We start from the raw sequence: 19240 nt of genomic DNA, 5'->3' as shown, positions 1-19240 counted from the left end.
TGCGCCGTTGTGGAAAACCCCATAAAAAGAGTTTGGCTTAAGAAAATCAAATAAGGTGTAATTTCTTATAGTTTTTCAGCAAAAAAAGAACTTTTAAGCTTGTGATATTTACCACAAGTACTTATATATCAATTGTTCATAAAATTGGTTATAATAATGCGATTTAAGTCAAATATGCGCCGTTTTGTTCGATGACGAGTTCCCAACGAGATGCCAACTTCATAATGCCCCTCTTATAGAAGCTCGCTTCCCTATTGTCAAAAAACTCGGAGAGCCAATTTTCACAGGACTCTCTTGTGGAGAACTTCCGACTACCAAGCTCGTTCGCCATGGACAGAAATAGGTGGTAGTCACTTGGTGCGAGATCCGGACTATACGGTGGATGCAAAAGAACCTCCCATCCGAGCTCCCGGAGCTTCTGGCGCGTCACCAAAGATGTGTGTGGCCTGGCATTGTCCTGAGGGAAGACAATTCGGCCTCTGTTGATCAAAGATGGCCTCTTCTCCATGAGTGCTGCATTCAAGCGGTCCAGTTGTTGGCTGTACAGGTCCGAATTGAGCGTTTGGCCATAGGGGAGCAGCTCATAGTGGATGATTCCCTGCCAATCCCACCAAACACACAGAAGAACCTTCCTGGCCGTCAGTCCAGGCTTGGCCACCGTCTGGGCAGCTTCACCGCTTTTCGACCACGACCGTTTGCGCTTCACGTTGTCGTAAGTGACCCACTTTTCATCGCCAGTCACCATCCGCTTCAAAAACGGGTCGATTTTGTTGCGATTCAGAAGCGATTCGCATGCATCCATACGGGCAAATGTTTTTTTGCGTCAAGTCGTGTGGCACCCATACATCGAGCTTCTTTTTGAATCCAAGCTTCTTCAAATGGTTTATAACGGTTTGATGACTCATGCCCAGCTCTTGGCCGATGCTACGGCTGCTACTATGCCGGTCTCTTTCGATCAATTCAGCGATTTTATCGCAATTTTCGACGACAGGCCTTCCGGACCGTGGCGCATCTTCGATCACCTCTGCACCAGAACGAAAACGTTGAAACCATCGTTGTGCGGTGAAAATGGAAACTGTATCGGGTCCATAAACTGCACAAATTTTATTGGCAGCATGAGATGCATTTTTGCCTTTATCGTAGTAGTACTGTAAAATATGCCGTATTTTCTCTTTATTTTGCTCCATGTTTGCGACGCTATAACTCACGAACGACTAAAAGCAAACAACAATTAATCAAACACGTGTTAGCACGTGAAAAGAGCTTTCCAAAAAGCTCTAGCGTGAACCGATGCGACGAATACAACTAGAACTACGCGCTTGCAAAGACAAGCTTGCGGAAATACCGCAAGACTTTTTTGACTTATATATAGCGTTTGCTTTTAATTCCCAAGGGGGTGAGTCTTCTTCTTTTCTGATTTTCACATCGGTGGCTACGTCAATAAGCAAAATTGTCAGATTTCGGGCTCAGAAAATCCACACGAGAAGCAAAGAGGAGCAAATGCATCCACAACGAGTCACTGTTTGGTGCGGTTTTTGGTCTGGCGGTATCATCGGGCCATTTTTTTCGAAAATGAGCGAGGAGCCGCGGTTACAGTAAATGGCGAGCGTTACCGTGACACGCTCAACGAGTTTTTGTTTCCAAAAATTGAAGAGGATGGCATGAACGACATTTGGTTTCAACAGGACATTACAACTTGTCACACTGCCATAGTTACACTCGAACTTTTGGCTACCGTTTTTGAAGATCGATATCAATTGGCCGCCTCGGAGCTGTGATTTAAGCCCGTTGGACTATTTTTTGTGGGGAGCCGTTAAGGACAAATGCTATGCAAACCATCCAGAGACGACTGATGCTTTAAAACACGAAATCGAAGTTGCCATTCATGAAATTAGAGCCCATACAATCGAAAATGTGCTTAAAAATTGGGTTGATCGAATGGCCTACTGTAAAGCCAGTCGTGGCAGTCATTAATAAATAAAAAAAAAGAAATAATTAAGAAATAATTAAAAATAGTTGTAAAATGTAATCATGTAAAGTGAAACTTGTATTGTATTATTGTATATTATTTAATTGCTATTATTTCGTTTATTTTAATTTTATCTCTTTTTGACACTGGCCATTAAGCGATGTATATAAATCCTGACCAAATTGTTAAACAACATACTTAATGTCAAAGGACAGATGTATAAAATAAATGGGGAATACAAAAAAAAAAAATGTTTCCTTCATAAATGACAAAGTTTAAACTTCAAAATAAAAAAGAAGTTTGAAAAAATATTGATTAGTTTTTTTTATAGCCAATTCATAAAGCAAATTTTACATGGCCCACCCTATAAAACACCTAAGTTCATAACGCTCATTTTCCGAAAAAACGTCATGATCAAAAAATGTTTGTTCTTCTTGGGTATGCCGAAATGAACATCATTTATTCCGTTAAGCTGTTTCAAAGGTTCAATGTAGTACCGATTCACACTACAAACAAAGAAAAAATGCTTGTTTATTTTTTACTTAGTGAAAACAGTAAATTAAAAGCTTTAAAGTTTTTCTGACTTTTTTTTAATTAATAGTTTAATAATTTCATATACTTGGGCGACCATATAATAAAGTTCGGTACAAGTTTTTATGATTTTTTGGAATTCTTGTTTTATTATACATGATTTTTTTTCATAAATTTTACTCTACGTATGGAAGAAATATTAATTCTATTCTTTCTCTTAATTTTAATTTAATATTCAAAGCTGTTAGTATTTTGGCTTTTTCTACTCATCAAAGTGTACCTGTGTGTCACTTTGATCCACTCAGACTCTCATACATATTTTGCCGCAAACCAGTTTTTGAGTCAATAATAGTGGCTATAAAATTTTATAAAATTTGCATTGCTGATTCCACACCATAACAAATATGTAGTATATATCCATTTAAATTAAAACAAAGTTCTTCTATGTCTTTAGTTTTTTATTGATAAAAAATCAATTCAAACTTTTTTGGTTCTCTGTTAAATTTTTTATTGATAAAAAATGAGTTAAATTTTTTTTATTAAGGAAATTAATTGGATACAAAATTATCTATCTAATACTTCTGCTGCATACTCATACATATAAACAAGCTGACCATTTATATTACAGTCTTATGTCAAATTCATTCACTTGGCTCAGTCTCGCTTACATCCTCATCACTTACACGTAAGTTTAGACAACTAATAAAGAAGTTATCTATTGTGTTGTAGAGATGGCGTAAAGCGCCGCTAATTGAGTGATTTTCGTCGGTGTAAGACTGTAAAGAGTGAGAAGAAAAATGGCATAAAAATGAAAGGTCATGTGGCCCACTTGAGAGTTACGAACTCACCATCTCCTCGAATAGAATATTTTCAGCCACCAATTTCTTGGCAAACAGCAACGAGTTCTGATAATGCACATTGTCATCGGCAGAGCCATGAATCAGCAGGAGATCATGAACATTGAAGCTGTCAATCTCTTTACGAAAAACGCTACTATTAACGTAGCCAGCCAAATTATCTGCCTCTGTTGGTAAGCCCATATAGCGCTCCGTGTAGATCGTATCTGGAAAGTGAAGTTGCATTACGCATTTATTACGTTTACTATTGAAGTGATGCAAACACGCTCTCCTCACCGTAGTACAACCACGAGGTAACTGGCGCCACACTCGTACCACATTGGAACACATTATTTGCATCATATTCCAGCGTTTTGATTGTCATATAGCCACCATAACTCCAACCCCAAATACCAACGCGTTCACTATCGATGAATGGATACAAAGTCTGTAGGTATTTTGCCACATAAATCTGATCCTGTGCCTCCAAATCGCCCAAATTATTATTAACGCTGAAGAGTAATTTTTTCCCCTTATTACCAGTACCGCGTCCATCGATGAGCGCATAGATGACCTCGTGATTCGTAACCATATACAAGCCAAAGCCGGCACTAAAGGCGCTTGTAACGCGCACCGAATCGGGGCCGCCATAGACATAGACAAGCATTGGATATTTCTTGGTTGCGTTCAAATTCGGTGGGAATTGTAATTTCACAGCGGCTAAAGAACCATCAGCTAGCGGTACTTGCAAATAAGTATTATTGGGAAACTCTTTATTGGCATATGTTTGGCGGAAGGCGCTGTTATCCTCCCAAACGGCTATTTCGCGATCGGTCTAAAAGTGAAATATGTAAAATGCATGTTTTAATTGTTGTTTGTGGTCTTAACTTTAAAATGAATTTCAGTGCTGCATAAAAAGAAAGTCCGAGTCATAAACTTTGAAGTAATTTGCTAACTGGGTACTTTATTTGCAAAGATATGTGTGTCGTCTGCCTGCGCAAGACTAAAGATTATCTGGCTTGCAAGAGGTGGACTTTTCGTCTTACTTTGGAATTACATACAAAGCTGCGGGATTTTCACGAGCTCTTCGAGCCACTCTGCAAGCGCGCATGTGCAATTCCTAGTGGGCTACAAATAACCACTTACCAATACTAGCCTACCAATCGAAAGCTTGGCTTGGAGCCCTCCAACTAGAAAGATCACCCAATTGAAAAATGAGCACTTAATAGAAGCACGAACAACAAAGCCGAGGCAGCCGACAGACTGCGGGTGAGCTATTCAAACATGGAGACGACGGAGCGACAGTTTTATGCCGCCTCCGAAGGGCAGATGGTTTTTTATGCTTAGCTTGTTCATCGCAGAAATACAGTCGACACAGATTTGGCAGGAGGAGGAGCGACCGCTATTAGCAAACACTGCTTCTATCAATTGGTGTTAGGTTAGGTTGGTATGGCCGCCCAAGGAATGAACACACTTGGACGAGAAATTCGTCCTTTGTGATAACATTATGAAGTAGGTGAAGTGAGAGAGGAAGACCGATGGGATGCGGAGAGAGGTGGTGCTGGTATGGTTACGAGGGTGGGATAGAGTGTATGGACTACGAACGATGACTGTGCTGCGTTTGCTTCAACCGCTTAGGGCTACTGACGAGTTCATCAGATTTTTAATGTCATCGCCTGCTATATCAGCAGGCGCAGCAAAGAAGTAAGGGCCAAGATGCCTGGATCTTAGCCCCGCCAGAGCAGAGCAGCTAAGGAGTAGGTGCTGAGATGATTCCACCTCATCGGCCATACATCCATCGCAAAAGGGACTTGAGGTAATTTCAAGCCTAACAGCATGCTTTTCTCCCGCATAGTGACCTGTGAGAAAACCCACGAGATTCGAGAGCTGATATTTTGTCAACCTCAGAAGCTAGCCCGAGCGCCCCCGGTCAACACGTGGCCAGAAGGATTTCGCGACCTTACAAGTTTGTGTACTTGCGCAACGCTCGCTGAGTTGGCGCGGTGTCCATCTTTCCAGGAGCAGACCGCAGGTAGTCAGGGGCATCCCAATTCTCTCCTTTCGCGGGGAGATTACCTCACATGTCCCTTGTCTGGCTAGCTCATCCGCCTCGCAGTTTCCCGCAATGTCGCTGTGAACAGGAACCCAGATGAGGCTAATGTCAAAGAATTCGGACGCAGTCGAAAGTGAGGTCACGCATTCCTTGACCAGTTTCGAATGCACCGTCACTGATCCGAGGGCCCTTATTGCCGCTTGGCTATCGGAGTAAATATTTACTTTCCTGATTGTTAGTACGCATGTGAGCAGCCAATCAGCTGCCTCCTTGATTGCGGCTACCATCAATTGGTGTTACCTGCCCCACCTTTCAAACGTGTACGTTTCGAATAGTAATCATGCACCAACTCATTCGGATTCCACGGAATTAGTCTTCTAAATCTCACATAGAATATTCCATCGAGCGTATTGCGCGAAGGACTGAAGCCCATCATCAACCAACCAACTTCAGTGTGGCTAATCAAAGTTGATGACCAGAAATCCACAATACGCCAGGTCTTGGAAAAGACCCGTCAAAAGAGAAATGGCACACGCCATTTTTTTATCGATTTTAAAGCCTGACGCTGTAAGGTTACATGAAGTTCAGATTCGTATTTAGCACTTAAATACTCTTTGGAGAAGTGTAGTCTATTCCTTGGTTCGGAAAGTCAACCAAATTGTATCGACTTGTAGCATTGTTTGCCTCTCAGAGAATGGTACGGATAACAAAGCCATCACAAAAGGTAGCCATCAACGAAGATTGATATCGTCTTCCTGATGGTTCAGAGTTAGATGCTAAAGTCAATTGCTGAGTATTATGTTTCCTTTTTTCTATTAACCCAAGGACCGAAAGTCCTACCCTGAATCTCGTAAGGTCTATGCATCCGCGAAGAACCCCATTTTGATCTACCGTCTAATCAAAGGCAATTTTCCGACTTTTTGTGGGCGGAAATTCAAGACACTCCCTTGTAAGAGATTTGAGAGCGATCACGGCTCTGACGACGCCATGGTGCAGAACGAAACTAGTAAATTCCTGTAAGGAGGCGATCAAATATCTTGGATGTGCAGGTAACATTTCTCTGATCTGAGTTCCAGGACATAGGAACATAGAGGGAAATGAAATTGCTGATGAGCTTGCCCGGAAGGGGACCGAATTGTTCTCAGAGACCTCCTACCTGGTCATCGGTATCCCCCTGACAGTTGTTAAAGGGGAACTGCACAAATTATTTCTCAGGAAAGCGCAGAAAAGATGGAGCTCCATTTCTTCATGTGCTATTTCGAAAACCCTTTGGATCCAGTACAATATACGGAGGGCTCCGAAACTCCTTTGGACTCCGCACAGTTCAATTTCCAAACTCGTAGCTGGGCACACTCGCGGAAAAGCTAAGGTTACCATTTCTATAATTACTCGATTCTGATATTACCTTTCTCTCAAATATTCTTACAACGGCTGGTCCAGGTCCAGTACAAGTTAAAACATAGTACGAGCGATCTGTGCTAAAAGAGGCAGTAGCATGACGACAAACATTTTCATCGGGATCGCGCAAATCACAGCTTAAGCATACATTGTTGTGGAAAATATGCGTCTGATAGGGTTCATTCTCCAGGGTAGCTTGATAGTACCTAGAAAACAAGATGAATTAACATTACACGAGGACGCATTGCTCCAACCCACTTACAGATCATCAGTAGCTGCATCATAGAAGTAAGCCCCCACAACGGTAAAGTTGCCGCGTGACTGCCATTGATTTTTACCCGTTTCTAAGTTCAAGTTCCACACTTGCGCCCAATCATCTATCCAATATGTAAATGTACAATTGTTGGACTCACACTTAGGTGTGCTCATCTTTATCCAACCATCCGGTTCATTCAAACGTGTCACCTCGTTGCACACACCCTCCAACGAGCACACCTGAAATGAGGCCAAATTTTGGCGGCGATTCAGCCAAATCAACAACACTCGCGCACTATCGATCCATACAACATTTTGTAAAATATGATCGGTTGTCACAATATCAACTGGTGCTGTGATGTTGATCGGCACTAGTTGCTTCGTGTCCACATTGAATAGGCGCAATCCCACGACTGGATTGTTTGTACCGACTTTGGGATACTTCAATTCGAGCTCTTGTGGGTATTGATAGTCAAGCAGTGAGTTATTCAAATAATCATTTTCGTAGACTTGATACTTGAAAGTCTGCACGTCAACATCGTTAAAATAGCCGCTAATCAAATGTGTGCCATCCTTGGACCACCACATGGCGCTGCCGCTGGAGAGCACCTCCTCTTCATACACCCAATCGGGTATGCCATTGTAAATGATGCCTGTAACGCCATCGTTGGTCAACTGCAATTCTTGATCATCTTCGTAGTGAACGTGCACGTTATTTTCATAGATGTAGCCGAGTCGGTTTTTCGCTGGCGACCAACTACAATACTGTAATTTCTCGCCGCCATGGATTTTCGTCTCAACTCTGGTAGGGAAAATGAAATGCGAAATATGAAATTAGACTTTAATTTTTTTTTTTTTTTTTGTTTTTTTTTGAAGCCTTTTTTACCTCGTTTCAATATCCAACAGCGAGTATTTAGCAGTCACCGAGTACCTGAAGAGTTGCTCGACGGAGTAGCGTATGAGCAACTTTGTGTTGTCTGGCGAGAAGGTGATTGTCAGATCAGAAGGATACACGTCCTGGAAAGGGCATAAATATTATTATAGGTATTTTTTCCTGAAAATGTTACTTAATAGCATACTTACAAATATGGCAGTGGGTAAAATCAATGAGCGATTCAATGTAGCCACATTGTATTTGTACAAATAACCGTCAGTGGCTCTGTAGGCGAATTCAGCATCTGAAAAAACATGATTTGATATTTATATAAAAAAGTGTGACTTGTAATGTGGACTAGATAATAACTCAAACACGGTAAGAAAAAAATTTGAAATATTCGAAAGAAGTATAAATTTATGTCAGAGAGTAACTAAAGATTAAACTTTTTGGCACAGTAAAAAAATCAATAATTTTTCACAAAATCTCAATTTTATAGCCCATTGAGTTTAGGCTTCATAGAGTGGGAGTTTGAAGGCGATAAAACTTCCCGGTGATTTTTGACAATATTTTTTGCTGACGATGTTGGGTGCATTGGTGTTTTGAGCATTCATTTACAGCTGGGCTTGACTCAGTTGAAAGTGTGCAATAACTGCTACAAGTCATAGAAAAGGAGGTCATTGCTTAAAAAACTATGACGCAAGCATACATAGAGTTTCGCCCAACTGCAAAGAAACATATTCATGTGACCTCTTTCCTTTGTGGCATCTTCTGGCGGCTCTTAAAGTGCTTTGAAAAAATATATATTTGTTTGTATATCTCCTCACACGTTTGTCCTAGAAAACTCGCGCAACAACATTTCCTACAGCTTCATATGAACCGAGATAATCAGTAAATGGACCTGAAATTGTGTATACTATCAACGCAACAAATCCGAAACATCCCGCAAGACATTTACACAAGTGCGCTATGGACATTGACAACTCTGCCAGAACCAGATGCAACAAGAGCAAATACTGTGCGACCATCGTCAATGCGTTACACACACTGGGCGGAAGCAATAATGTCAAAGGACATACACGCCAAAACTGTAACCAGCGCATTTCCCAATGACCAGGTGAGTCGATTTGCGGGCCTAAACCAGCGATCGAGCAACGCAATTTCAATCCAAATTCCTTTCTATGGGCTACAACAAAAGTAAGAACAACTGCATTTCATTCAGTTGCCATCGTCATACAGCTCACTGGGTCACACTCTTCCAGTTTTTGTTGTTATAACAGTTTTTCTAGTCGATTTATGAGTCAGTGTAATCTAACGACTGGCGCGCTTTGTTAAACTCGGCTAAACTCGCGTAAGCAGTTATCGCGCCAATTAAGAAGAGAAGAATCTAACGGTAGACCCAAAAAACATTTTGTTTTAACAGAGGGGATCCAAAAGGGAGAGAAGTTTTAGATGAGTGAGTTTAAGGGGGCACGTGGATACGTGACTATGGTCATGGTACCTTCACATGCCGAACATACATAGTAATGAGTATGCCAAGGTCGATTCTAAATAGGTAAGGGTTTCACCTATTATAATATCCTGAACCCGATTGGAACACTCTTCCACTATGACTGATTGGCTTACGAACTAAGTAGTGTAAAAAGAACTTGAAAGAAAAAAAAGCCGCCGATATGATGTGCGAAAAAAACTATCCTATGGGTACTTCGTCGACGAAGAGAGGAGGTTTTTCTTGAAAAATTTCGCGAATTTATGTAAATAATACGATGTGCACCTAAGGCTGGTTAACCCAATGGTGTATATTCACATACGAGGTGTGTTCAAAAAGTATCGCGAATTTAGTGTTTTTTCAAAAATTATTTATTTATTTATTAAGATCTATTTTGTCCCCTTCAAAGTAATCCCCATGAGATAATATGCACTTGTGCCACTGTTTTTTCCAATCTTCGAAGCACGCCAAAAAATCATTTTTTTTTTATTTTGTTCAGCTCTTTCTTCGATGCCGTCTTCATCTCGTCATTCGTAGCCGAACGTCGTCCTTTCATGGGCCTCTTCAGTTTCGAGAACAAGAAAATGTCACAGGGGGCCAAATCTGGGGAATACGGTAGCTGTGGCATCATTAATGTGTTGTTTTTGGCCAAAAAGTCGTGCACAAGCAACGATGTGTGAGCAGGGGCGTTATCGTGATGCAAGAGCCAATTTTTGTTCTTCCACAAATCCGTTACTAGCGGATTGCTTCGCCCAAATTGCGCATAACTTGCAGGTACTATTCCTTACTGACCGTTTGACTCTGTAGCAAGAACTCATAATGCACAACGCCCCTGCAATTCAAGAAAACGGTATGCAAAGCTTTTACATTCGACCGCACTTGGCGCGCTTTTTTCGGTCTTGGTTCGTGCGGCAGCTTCATTGAGTTGATTGAGCTTTGGTTTCCACATCATAACCATAATCCCTCGATTCGTCTCCAGTTATGACCCTCTGGAGCAAATTTTGATCGTCGCGGACAGAGTCCAACATCTCATTAGCAATGTTCATGCGATGCTGCTCTTGGTCGAAATTGAGCAGTTTTCGTACGAATTGTGCGGCGACCCGTCTCATGCCCAAATCATTGAAAGAAATCGAATGGCACGAGGCAATCGATATGTCTAGGTCCTCAGCAACTTCTCTAACGGCGATTCGACGATAGGCCAATACCATTTTCTTCACTTCATCAATTTTTTCGTCTGTTGTTGAAATGCTCGGGCGTCCGGCACGCTTTTCGTCGTTCACATCTTCTCCACCTTCTGAGAACATTTTGTACCTCCGATAAACGTTGCTTTGGTCCAAAGTAGCTTCTCCGTATGGCACAGTCAACATTCGGAATGCATCCGCGCACTTAGTTCCGTTTTTCACACAAAATTAGATACAGGTTCTTTGATCCATCTTTTTGAATAGATAAAAATCGAAGACGAATCGAATCACGTGCAAGCAAACCAGCTGTCAACAATTAACTGAACTCTCAAAATGGCCGAACTCGAAATCGCCTACCAAAAGGGGTGCAACACTTCTTAAGAGGCATGGAAGGTGTTAAAGTAAATATTTACCCGACAAGGACAGGCTGGAAAGTCTCATTATTTAAGTAGATTGATATGGGAGAAGGTAAAAAAGCGCAGCAGCGCCTAAAAAAATTTTCGTATCGCATTAAAAAGCTACCAGAAACTGAGTGGAGCTTTTCAATTTTAATTTTAAAACCTTTTTTGGTTTCTGTAGTATGAGAATATTAAGGAACATGCTTCAATTGAACTGCTTTTTATTTGTACTTTAGTAGTCATAAGGCTTTTTGCGTCTGAGAGTTTCAGTGTTTTCAGAAAACTACTCGATCGAAGGGACAAATATTCTTTCATTTCAATTGTCGGTGAAACCTTCTCCTGTGATCAGGAAGCAGTGTTGGCATTTAAAACAAAGTTTCAATGACTACAAAACGAATTACAGTTGTATGAAAATCAAATTTACAAGGCCGATGAAACTGGCTTATTTTGGAAATTACTGTCAAATAAAACTTACGTGTCCTCAAATGCAAAAAAAATAAAAGTGCGTGTAGCGTAATACACATAAGAGAAGTGAAGCTTTCAAGTCAGACAAAGAAGATGGAGAGACCCGAGAGAGAATGAAAGAGAGGGAGAGAAAGTGAAAGAGAGAGAGAGAGAAGGAACATATATCTAAATAAATTCACAACATTTGCAGAGAATACAAATAGACAAAATTTAATATACAAAAAACGGAGAAGGGTCGACCGGTGTAGGTAAACGCCGGACACAAACCGTGGCAACAATGCGCACTACTCCGAGCGTTTATAACCCGCACAAACGCAGCGATTTCAGGACCGCAGCAACGCCACAAATTACCGCAAGGCAATACCAATAAATCCGACGCCGGAATGGATAGCACTTTATAGCTAGTACGCACAAGCACTAGCCAGGAAACGAAAATAAAAACCAAAAAATAGGCACAAAAAAAACGTCAAAAAAATTGGGGCCAAAAAACGCCCCAAACAGTAGGCACCAATCAAATAAAACGCCAAAAAGTAGGCACTAAAAAAAATTTCCTACAAATTTGCTCCAACAAGCAAGCGCCAAAAAGTAGGCAGTGTTATTTCTCACTAGAAATTAGCAACCACAAGGAAAAACTCAGCAAAAATAGCCAAAAATGTATCTAAGATATATATAAGGTATAGCTCTCTCTCTCTCCTTTTCCTCTACGTTATATCTTTTTTCTCTCTCGTGGAACGAAAATGCCCAAAACGTTGCATGGCCTTGAACTTTTACTCTCCAGTCTCGCTCGACCATCGACGCCTAAGAAGTTTCAAATTGCGAAAGAAAAAGTGAAAAAGAAATAAACTAACTGTATCACATTTACGTTACATACTACAGTATTAATAAACACTTTTTTATTCCACTTCCACTTTTTTACGTGGTTAATTAAATCTCGATTGCAGGTACAGTCTGGATTGAGGGGATATCTCTTGCACGAATTAGTTCCCTCTACCCCGAGTCTACTGTATCAAATTACACTTTTTTATACATTATATTGTATTATACATAATTACAGAAGTGATTGTCAAAGAACAGTAATCTGAAAAAAAGCATCTAACAAATAGACATTTCAAATACTCTCGATCTCATTTATCAAATACTCATTTTGTGACAGCGATAATTTTTAGTTGGAATATTATTAATTACCTATTTTTATTGTTTTTTTTTTTTAGATATGCAGCAAATTTTTATTACAATGATGAACACATGCTAATGTGCTAACTAGCGATACCAATCCCGGCTTTCCCGAATCCCGACATATCAGAGTTGATAAGTATCGAGCATCACGAAATTATTCAATAGGAATCCAGAATTAATTTAATAACTTAACTTTTCACGGAAACCTGAGGTACCGAAAATCCCGATATAATTGAATTTGAATCCCGAGATAATTTATTGATTCTTTCAAGTTAAAATATAGAAAAGATATGAATTAAAATCTTGTTGCAGAATTAATATTACCCCAGATTGCTGATTTTTCTTTTGGAAATGCTAAAAACATGGTATAAAATCATTGAATTTAAGAAAATTATATTGGGTATGGGAATAAGTTTCCGTTCTTTCTTAGCCGAAGTTACGAATTATTTAAACAATTAAATAGTACAAGATATTATGTGAAGTATGTGCCATTGGAAGCTACAACTCTACTCCATCTTTCAGCCAGCATACGAATTCCTCTGATGAAAAATTCCAGTTCTTTTGACTTAATCCATTCATTGAGCCAGTTTGCGATGCTCTCCAATAAGTGCGGACTGCATTGCTCAAAACTGATGGTAATCCGAAGGTGCAATGTCTGGGGCATACGGCGGATGGGGCACGATTTCCCAATTCAGTCCCTCTAAATATTTCTGGACCGACTTAGCAACGTGTGGCCTGGCAGTGTCATGCCGCAAAATCAGTTTGTCATGTATACCGTCGCATTCCGGCCGCTTTACTTTGAGAGCTCGATTCAAACGCATTAGCTGCAGTCGGTAATAGATGACACCCTTCTGATCCCACCAGATGCACAACATAATTTTTGAAGCATGACTATTTTTATTCGCTGCCGATGGACCTGGTTCACCTGGCAGGCTCCAACATTTTCGGCGCTTAGGGTTATTATAATAGATTCATTTTTCATCGTCAGTAACGATGTGATGCAGAAAACCTTTTCTTTTCTGCCGTTCAATAAGCATTACACACGTCACCAAATGTCTCTCGATGTCCCTCTCCTTCAATTGATGTGGCACCCAGTTACCTGCTTTCTGGACCATTCCCATCGCGTGCAAACGTTTACCGACGGTTGATCTGTCAACATTTAACTCCTTAGACATTTCATCAAGGGTTCGACATGCCTTTTCATCCATTAATTAATTTTTATCACTCACGTCGAAATTGCCACTTTGGAAGAGTCGAAACCACTCCTTACAAGTTGTATTTGATGGAGCGTGATACGTCACGTTTGAACTGCACTTTTCTTCAAAGGGTAATAATGAAGCATGACTTCCTGCAAATGCTGTTTTTGCAGGACATTTTTGGCGTGAGATAAAAAAGGATCTTTACGCTTCAAACGAATGTCAACTTCTGCAATCGAGACCTCAGATATACACCTTCAAATCACCAGTATATTACTAGAGCGAACACAAAAATAGTATCAGCAGCAACACATATTTTACGAGGGCGGAAACTTATTCCCATACCCAATATTTCTCGGGACAAATTCCGTGATGTCGGGATTACTTTAAATGTTGTTTCTTCTAGTTTTTAGCAAACAATTAAGTTAGCAATAATATTTTACTGAATTTAAGAAAATTATATTTTTCGGGACAAATCCCGTGATTTCGGGATTACATGAAATTTTGTGCTCCTCTAATTTTTAGCTAAAAATAAAATAATGATCGAATTTTTATTGAATTTCAAAAAGGTATACAGCTCGGAACAAATCCCCTGATCTCGGGATTATATGAATTTTTGTGTTCTTCCACTTTTTATCTAAAAATAAAATAAATATTGAATTTTTTCTGAATTTAAGATAATTATAAATAAAATATCCCACAATTTCGTAAACAACATTCGCAACTCTGAGATCACCAGCGCTAACATTATTAAGTACGTATGAATGTATGTATGTTTGTATGTACGTATGTAGGTATGGATTTGTCTGCGATTAATGCTTACTGTACTCATATGTCAAATGTCAAAAAAGTAGTAATTGGCCTGAATCCGCACCATTAAAGCATTTCTCCATGAAAACTAATGAGGGTAAATTAAATGAATGTCAACTAAGCTCTTTTTCAAGTTCAATCAAATAAAAAATTATTGGATGTGAATAAATGCATATAAGTAAATATTTGTGTGAATATTCGGCGTGTGGGAATTAATGGCACTGTACCTGCTACAAATAAGATTTTTGGATTGGAACAGATGAACTTTGTTTGAAAAAGGGGTTAGCAAAGGAAAAGGAAAGCTATGAGGCCAAAATGGTTCACGAAAGTAGTGCTATAGAAATTCTGCAATTTCCATTAGAAGGCGTCTTTTATCATTTCGTATATGTAATATAGAGATTTCTATGGCCAAAAATTCGAAAAGTTTGAGCCACCGCAAAAAAAACCTATTGGATTATAAATTGTACTACAAAAGTGCTTTCAGGATTGTACAGGTATAGTCGACCTTCTGTTCCAAAAATGATGTTGGACAATGCAATTATAATCACCTGCTCTTGCTGGTGAACTTATTGGCGTGCCAAAATGTTTATATTTTTTCAGTCCACAACTGCTGAGGTGTGCGTTGGTGCGCTGTCGTAATGGAAAAGGACTTTTTTGAAAATCACTGTAGTTGTTGTTGTAGCAGTAATACAAACCCTGTCAGTGTAGTGTATATCATCGGTCGCCTTCGTCTAACTCATCTAAAGGACACATGCTGTTTCGACAGGTTGGTTCCAGAGGGAGAGTGGTGTTAGATGAATGTGTTTTGAGGGGCATGTGAAAAGGTGGTTAGTGTTGTGCAGGTGCCTTCACATGCAGGACATAAGTTTGGTATGTCGGGGTCAATTCTGGATAAGTAGAAGTTTAACCTGCTACAATATCCAGAACGTAATTGTGCCAGTGTTACGCGGGTCTCACGGAGAAGCTGGAGCCCTTCATCCGCTGTAGGTGGCGATTAGACTGCGATTACGGCATTCGGTGGTCGGGAGCTTAAGAAGGTGCTGATGGTCTCCCGATGAATGTCGTTTATTGTCTGTCTGATCCAGTAGATGAATGTTTGTTTTGTCCTGGATCTCGCCGGCGTAATTGAGGAGGTGCCTCCTGACGTACCTGAGAGGCGGCTCTGGCTCAAGCAGATGTCTGCAAAGGTGAAACCTGCGGTAACACCTAAGCAGAAACTGTTTGCGGGGTAGTTTATTGTGCTCCTTTAGAAACTAGCCCTGTCTAGTGAACCATTTGAAAATCACTCGATTTCCTCGATTCAAACGAATGCCAAACACAGAAATTGAACGATCTGGCTAAGACTTGGTGTGTGTTCTTCCATTCGTCCAAGAAATGCTACTAACTAAACATAAGCTCAATACACACTAATCGCAGGCTTTGCACGAACTTTTTAAACGACCTTCGTAATGTTTTAATATTTAATATTTTTTAGGGCTTTAATAAAGGGTGGTTGAATTTTAAAGGCCGCTGTTGAATTGGCACCACACCTAAACGTCATGGAAAGATACACAATCGAGCAACGCTTTAAATTTATTCAGCCTTATTATGAAAACGGGCGTTCAAATCAAAATGCATATCGCGCACTTCGTGATTTTTCGGTCAATTTTATCGTCCAAATGTGCGTACAATCGGAAAAATTGTGCAAAAGTTTGAGCAAACCGGGTCTGTAGGAGATGTGAAAACACCAGTGCATGCTCGTACAGCTCGTACTGCAGAAAATATTGCTGCTGTTCGCGATAGTGCGGTTGAAGAGCCGTTCACCTCAACTCGTCGTCGTGCCCAACAATTGCACCTCTCACGCTAGTCGTTGATGAACATTATGAATAAAGACTTGCATTCACACGCTTACAAGGTGCAATTGACTCAAGAACTAAAGCCTCTTGACCATTTCAAGCGTCGAAGAAAATTTTCGAAGAAAATCATCTTCAGTGATGAGGCACATTTTCATCTCAATAAGCAGAATTGCCGCATTTGGGCGAAGGATAATCCAAGAGTGATTGCCGGAAAACCAATGCACCCACAAAGAGTGACTGTTTGGTGCGGTTTATGGGCCGGCGGCATCATTGGGCCGTATTTTTTTGCAAAATGAGGCCGGTCAGGTAGTTACTTAGTTAGTGCTCGCTATCGTGAGATGATAATGAACTTTTTATGGCCCGAATTGGAAGATATGGATGTGGACGGTATGTGGTTTCAACAGGACGGTGCCACTTATCACACAGCTAACGAAACAATGGATCTTTTGCGTGAAAAATTTGTTGGCCGAATAATCTCACGTCGCGGCGATGTCAATTGGCCGTCAAGATCATGCGATTTGACACCGTGGGACTTCTTTCTTTGAGGTTATTTGAAAGAAAAGATGTACGCCGATACGCCAGCAACAATTCAAGAGCTAAAGGATGAGATAATTCGGCACATTAACGGCATAGAACCTCAATTATGCCTCAGCGTCTTCGAAAATTTGGACCATCGGATGGAGGTGTGCCGCCGAGGCCGCGGCGACTATTTGGAAAATATTTTGTTCCATACGTAATTGAGCCATACCTATATTATCATAGTAAAGAGAAATGACAATAATTTCTTAAAAAAATTTTATTTTATTTAAAATCATCAATGGCCCTTGAAACTTAACCACCCTTTATTTAATATTTTTTGATATTTTATTTATTTTGAATGTTTAATGTTTTTTTTTATTTTAATATTTAATACCTTTCAATATCTTACTATCCTATATTTTGTAGGGCTTTAATATTTAATATTTTTCAGTATTTTAATATTTAATTTTTTTTTGGGATTTTTATGTTTGATATTTTTTGGATTTAATATTTCATATTTTTTAGGATTTTAATATTTAGTTTTTTTTAATATTTTAATATTTCATTTTTTTCAGGATTTTAATATTTAATATTTTCTAGATTTTAATGTTTAATATTTTTTATTATTTTAATATTTAATACCGTTTGATATTTTAATATCTAATATTTTTTAGGGCTTTAATAATTAATATTTTAATATTTAATACCTTTAAATATTTTAGTATTTAATATTTTTTAGGATTTTAATGCTTAATATTTTTTATTATTATAATATTTAATACCTTTTAATATTTTAATATCTAATATTTTTTAGGGCTTTAATATTTAATATTTTTAATATTTTAATATTAATTTTTTTTAGGATTTTAATATTTAATATTTTTTAGGATTTTAATATCTAATATTTTTTAATATTTTATTATATAATTTTTTTAGGATTTTAATATTTAATATTTTTTGAATTTTTTCTTAATTTTTCGAAACAACGAAATGCTTTTTATTCGAAATTATTGTAGAAAGATTTGTATTTAAAAACTTGTATAACTTCAAATTTGACTTTAAAGCTAAAAAAACGATTATATTTATTTTTATAAGTTGAATTAGAATCTGCTAAAAAAATTTACCAGCCAACATTTCCTTTAACTGGTCACTCATACCCATTTATATATCATTTGAAAAAAAATGCTTGAAATTTAATCTAAAACATAAACTAAGTATCGATAAGATTTGATTGGCTAGTAAATTTCTCTTTTATCAAATTTCGTGCGTAACTTTGTTAATATCAATTCAACGAGCAATCGAAAGATAAATTTTATTGATGAAGTGATAAGATTATAGTTAGAGTTAAGGTATTTGCCTGACTACTTAACTAACCAAAGCGGCAAGAAACTTTAAATAATTAAATTTAACTCGTGCGTTGTAAGCATTTTTGTTTTTGTTTTTGCATTGAAACAAAGCAATTTCCCTACTCGCAAACTTGTTAAATTTAATTACCCATAGAAGTTTTTATAATAGCTGTAAAAAACCACTTTACCATTAATCCAAGTTCCATTGAAGGTACGCCAGCTAGCCGAGAGCGCCTCAGTCAATTCCCAAGGTACTTTTTTGGTTGCATTGCGCGCTGCATTCTCATGCGGCAAACTACGCGCGTGTATGGCATTTACAAGCGCCAATAACAAGATAAACAAATAGGTTTTCGAAATCATTTGAATGATTGCTTTTTATTTTTTAATTTTTATTTTTATTTTTTAATTTTTTGTTTAATTAAGAACTTCAAATTTTATAAAAATTATTTCTCGTTTGCAATTAACTTTTCAGCAAATGGAATAAATCACTCAATAAAGTAAAGCAGCAGCAGTTGCACACGTCACTGAACTCTTATTTTAATTTTATGTAAATTTGTATACAAGTTTTTTAGCGAGTAAAAAAAAAAAACAAATAAAAAAAAAACTCAATTATTATGCGCGTCACGCTTAAGCCAGCACTCCAGCGAACACAAACAGATATACAAAAACCACAAACACTACCGAACGGCCAATAACACCAACCGGTGTCTCCCACTTTTCCACACAAAACGAATCCCACACTATACGCGCACCACACAACCGTTGCACTTAACTGCCACCGTTCAACTGAGCTCCAGTTGGCCGCAACACTGCTCTGAATAGCTCTGATAAGCCATGATCAGGCAGGCGGCAGTAGCGTCAACAGCGCATAACAAGCAGCGGTCAGCGATTCGAAGCCGCCGACGTCAC

General features: G+C 38.9%; 1 protein-coding gene across 1 annotated transcript; it reads right to left on the bottom strand.

The window, feature by feature from the left end:
- Positions 1-2963: 2963 nt before the first annotated feature.
- On the bottom strand, positions 2964-19141 carry LOC128863582 (venom dipeptidyl peptidase 4). The gene is made up of 9 exons (XM_054102813.1): positions 19013-19141; positions 18520-18862; positions 8126-8220; positions 7929-8059; positions 7050-7844; positions 6795-6993; positions 3634-4171; positions 3349-3563; positions 2964-3276 (listed from the first exon to the last, which is right to left on the bottom strand). Exons 2-9 carry the CDS (start codon positions 18689-18691, stop codon positions 3142-3144), a joined length of 2280 nt encoding a protein of 759 aa, XP_053958788.1. The 5' UTR covers positions 18692-18862; positions 19013-19141; the 3' UTR covers positions 2964-3141.
- Between the last annotated feature and the right edge of the window lie 99 nt (positions 19142-19240).

This window comes from Anastrepha ludens, chromosome 5, assembly GCF_028408465.1.
Source record: "Anastrepha ludens isolate Willacy chromosome 5, idAnaLude1.1, whole genome shotgun sequence".
Taxonomy (NCBI): domain Eukaryota; kingdom Metazoa; phylum Arthropoda; class Insecta; order Diptera; family Tephritidae; genus Anastrepha; species Anastrepha ludens.
This window is presented reverse-complemented; position numbering and strand designations above follow the sequence as displayed.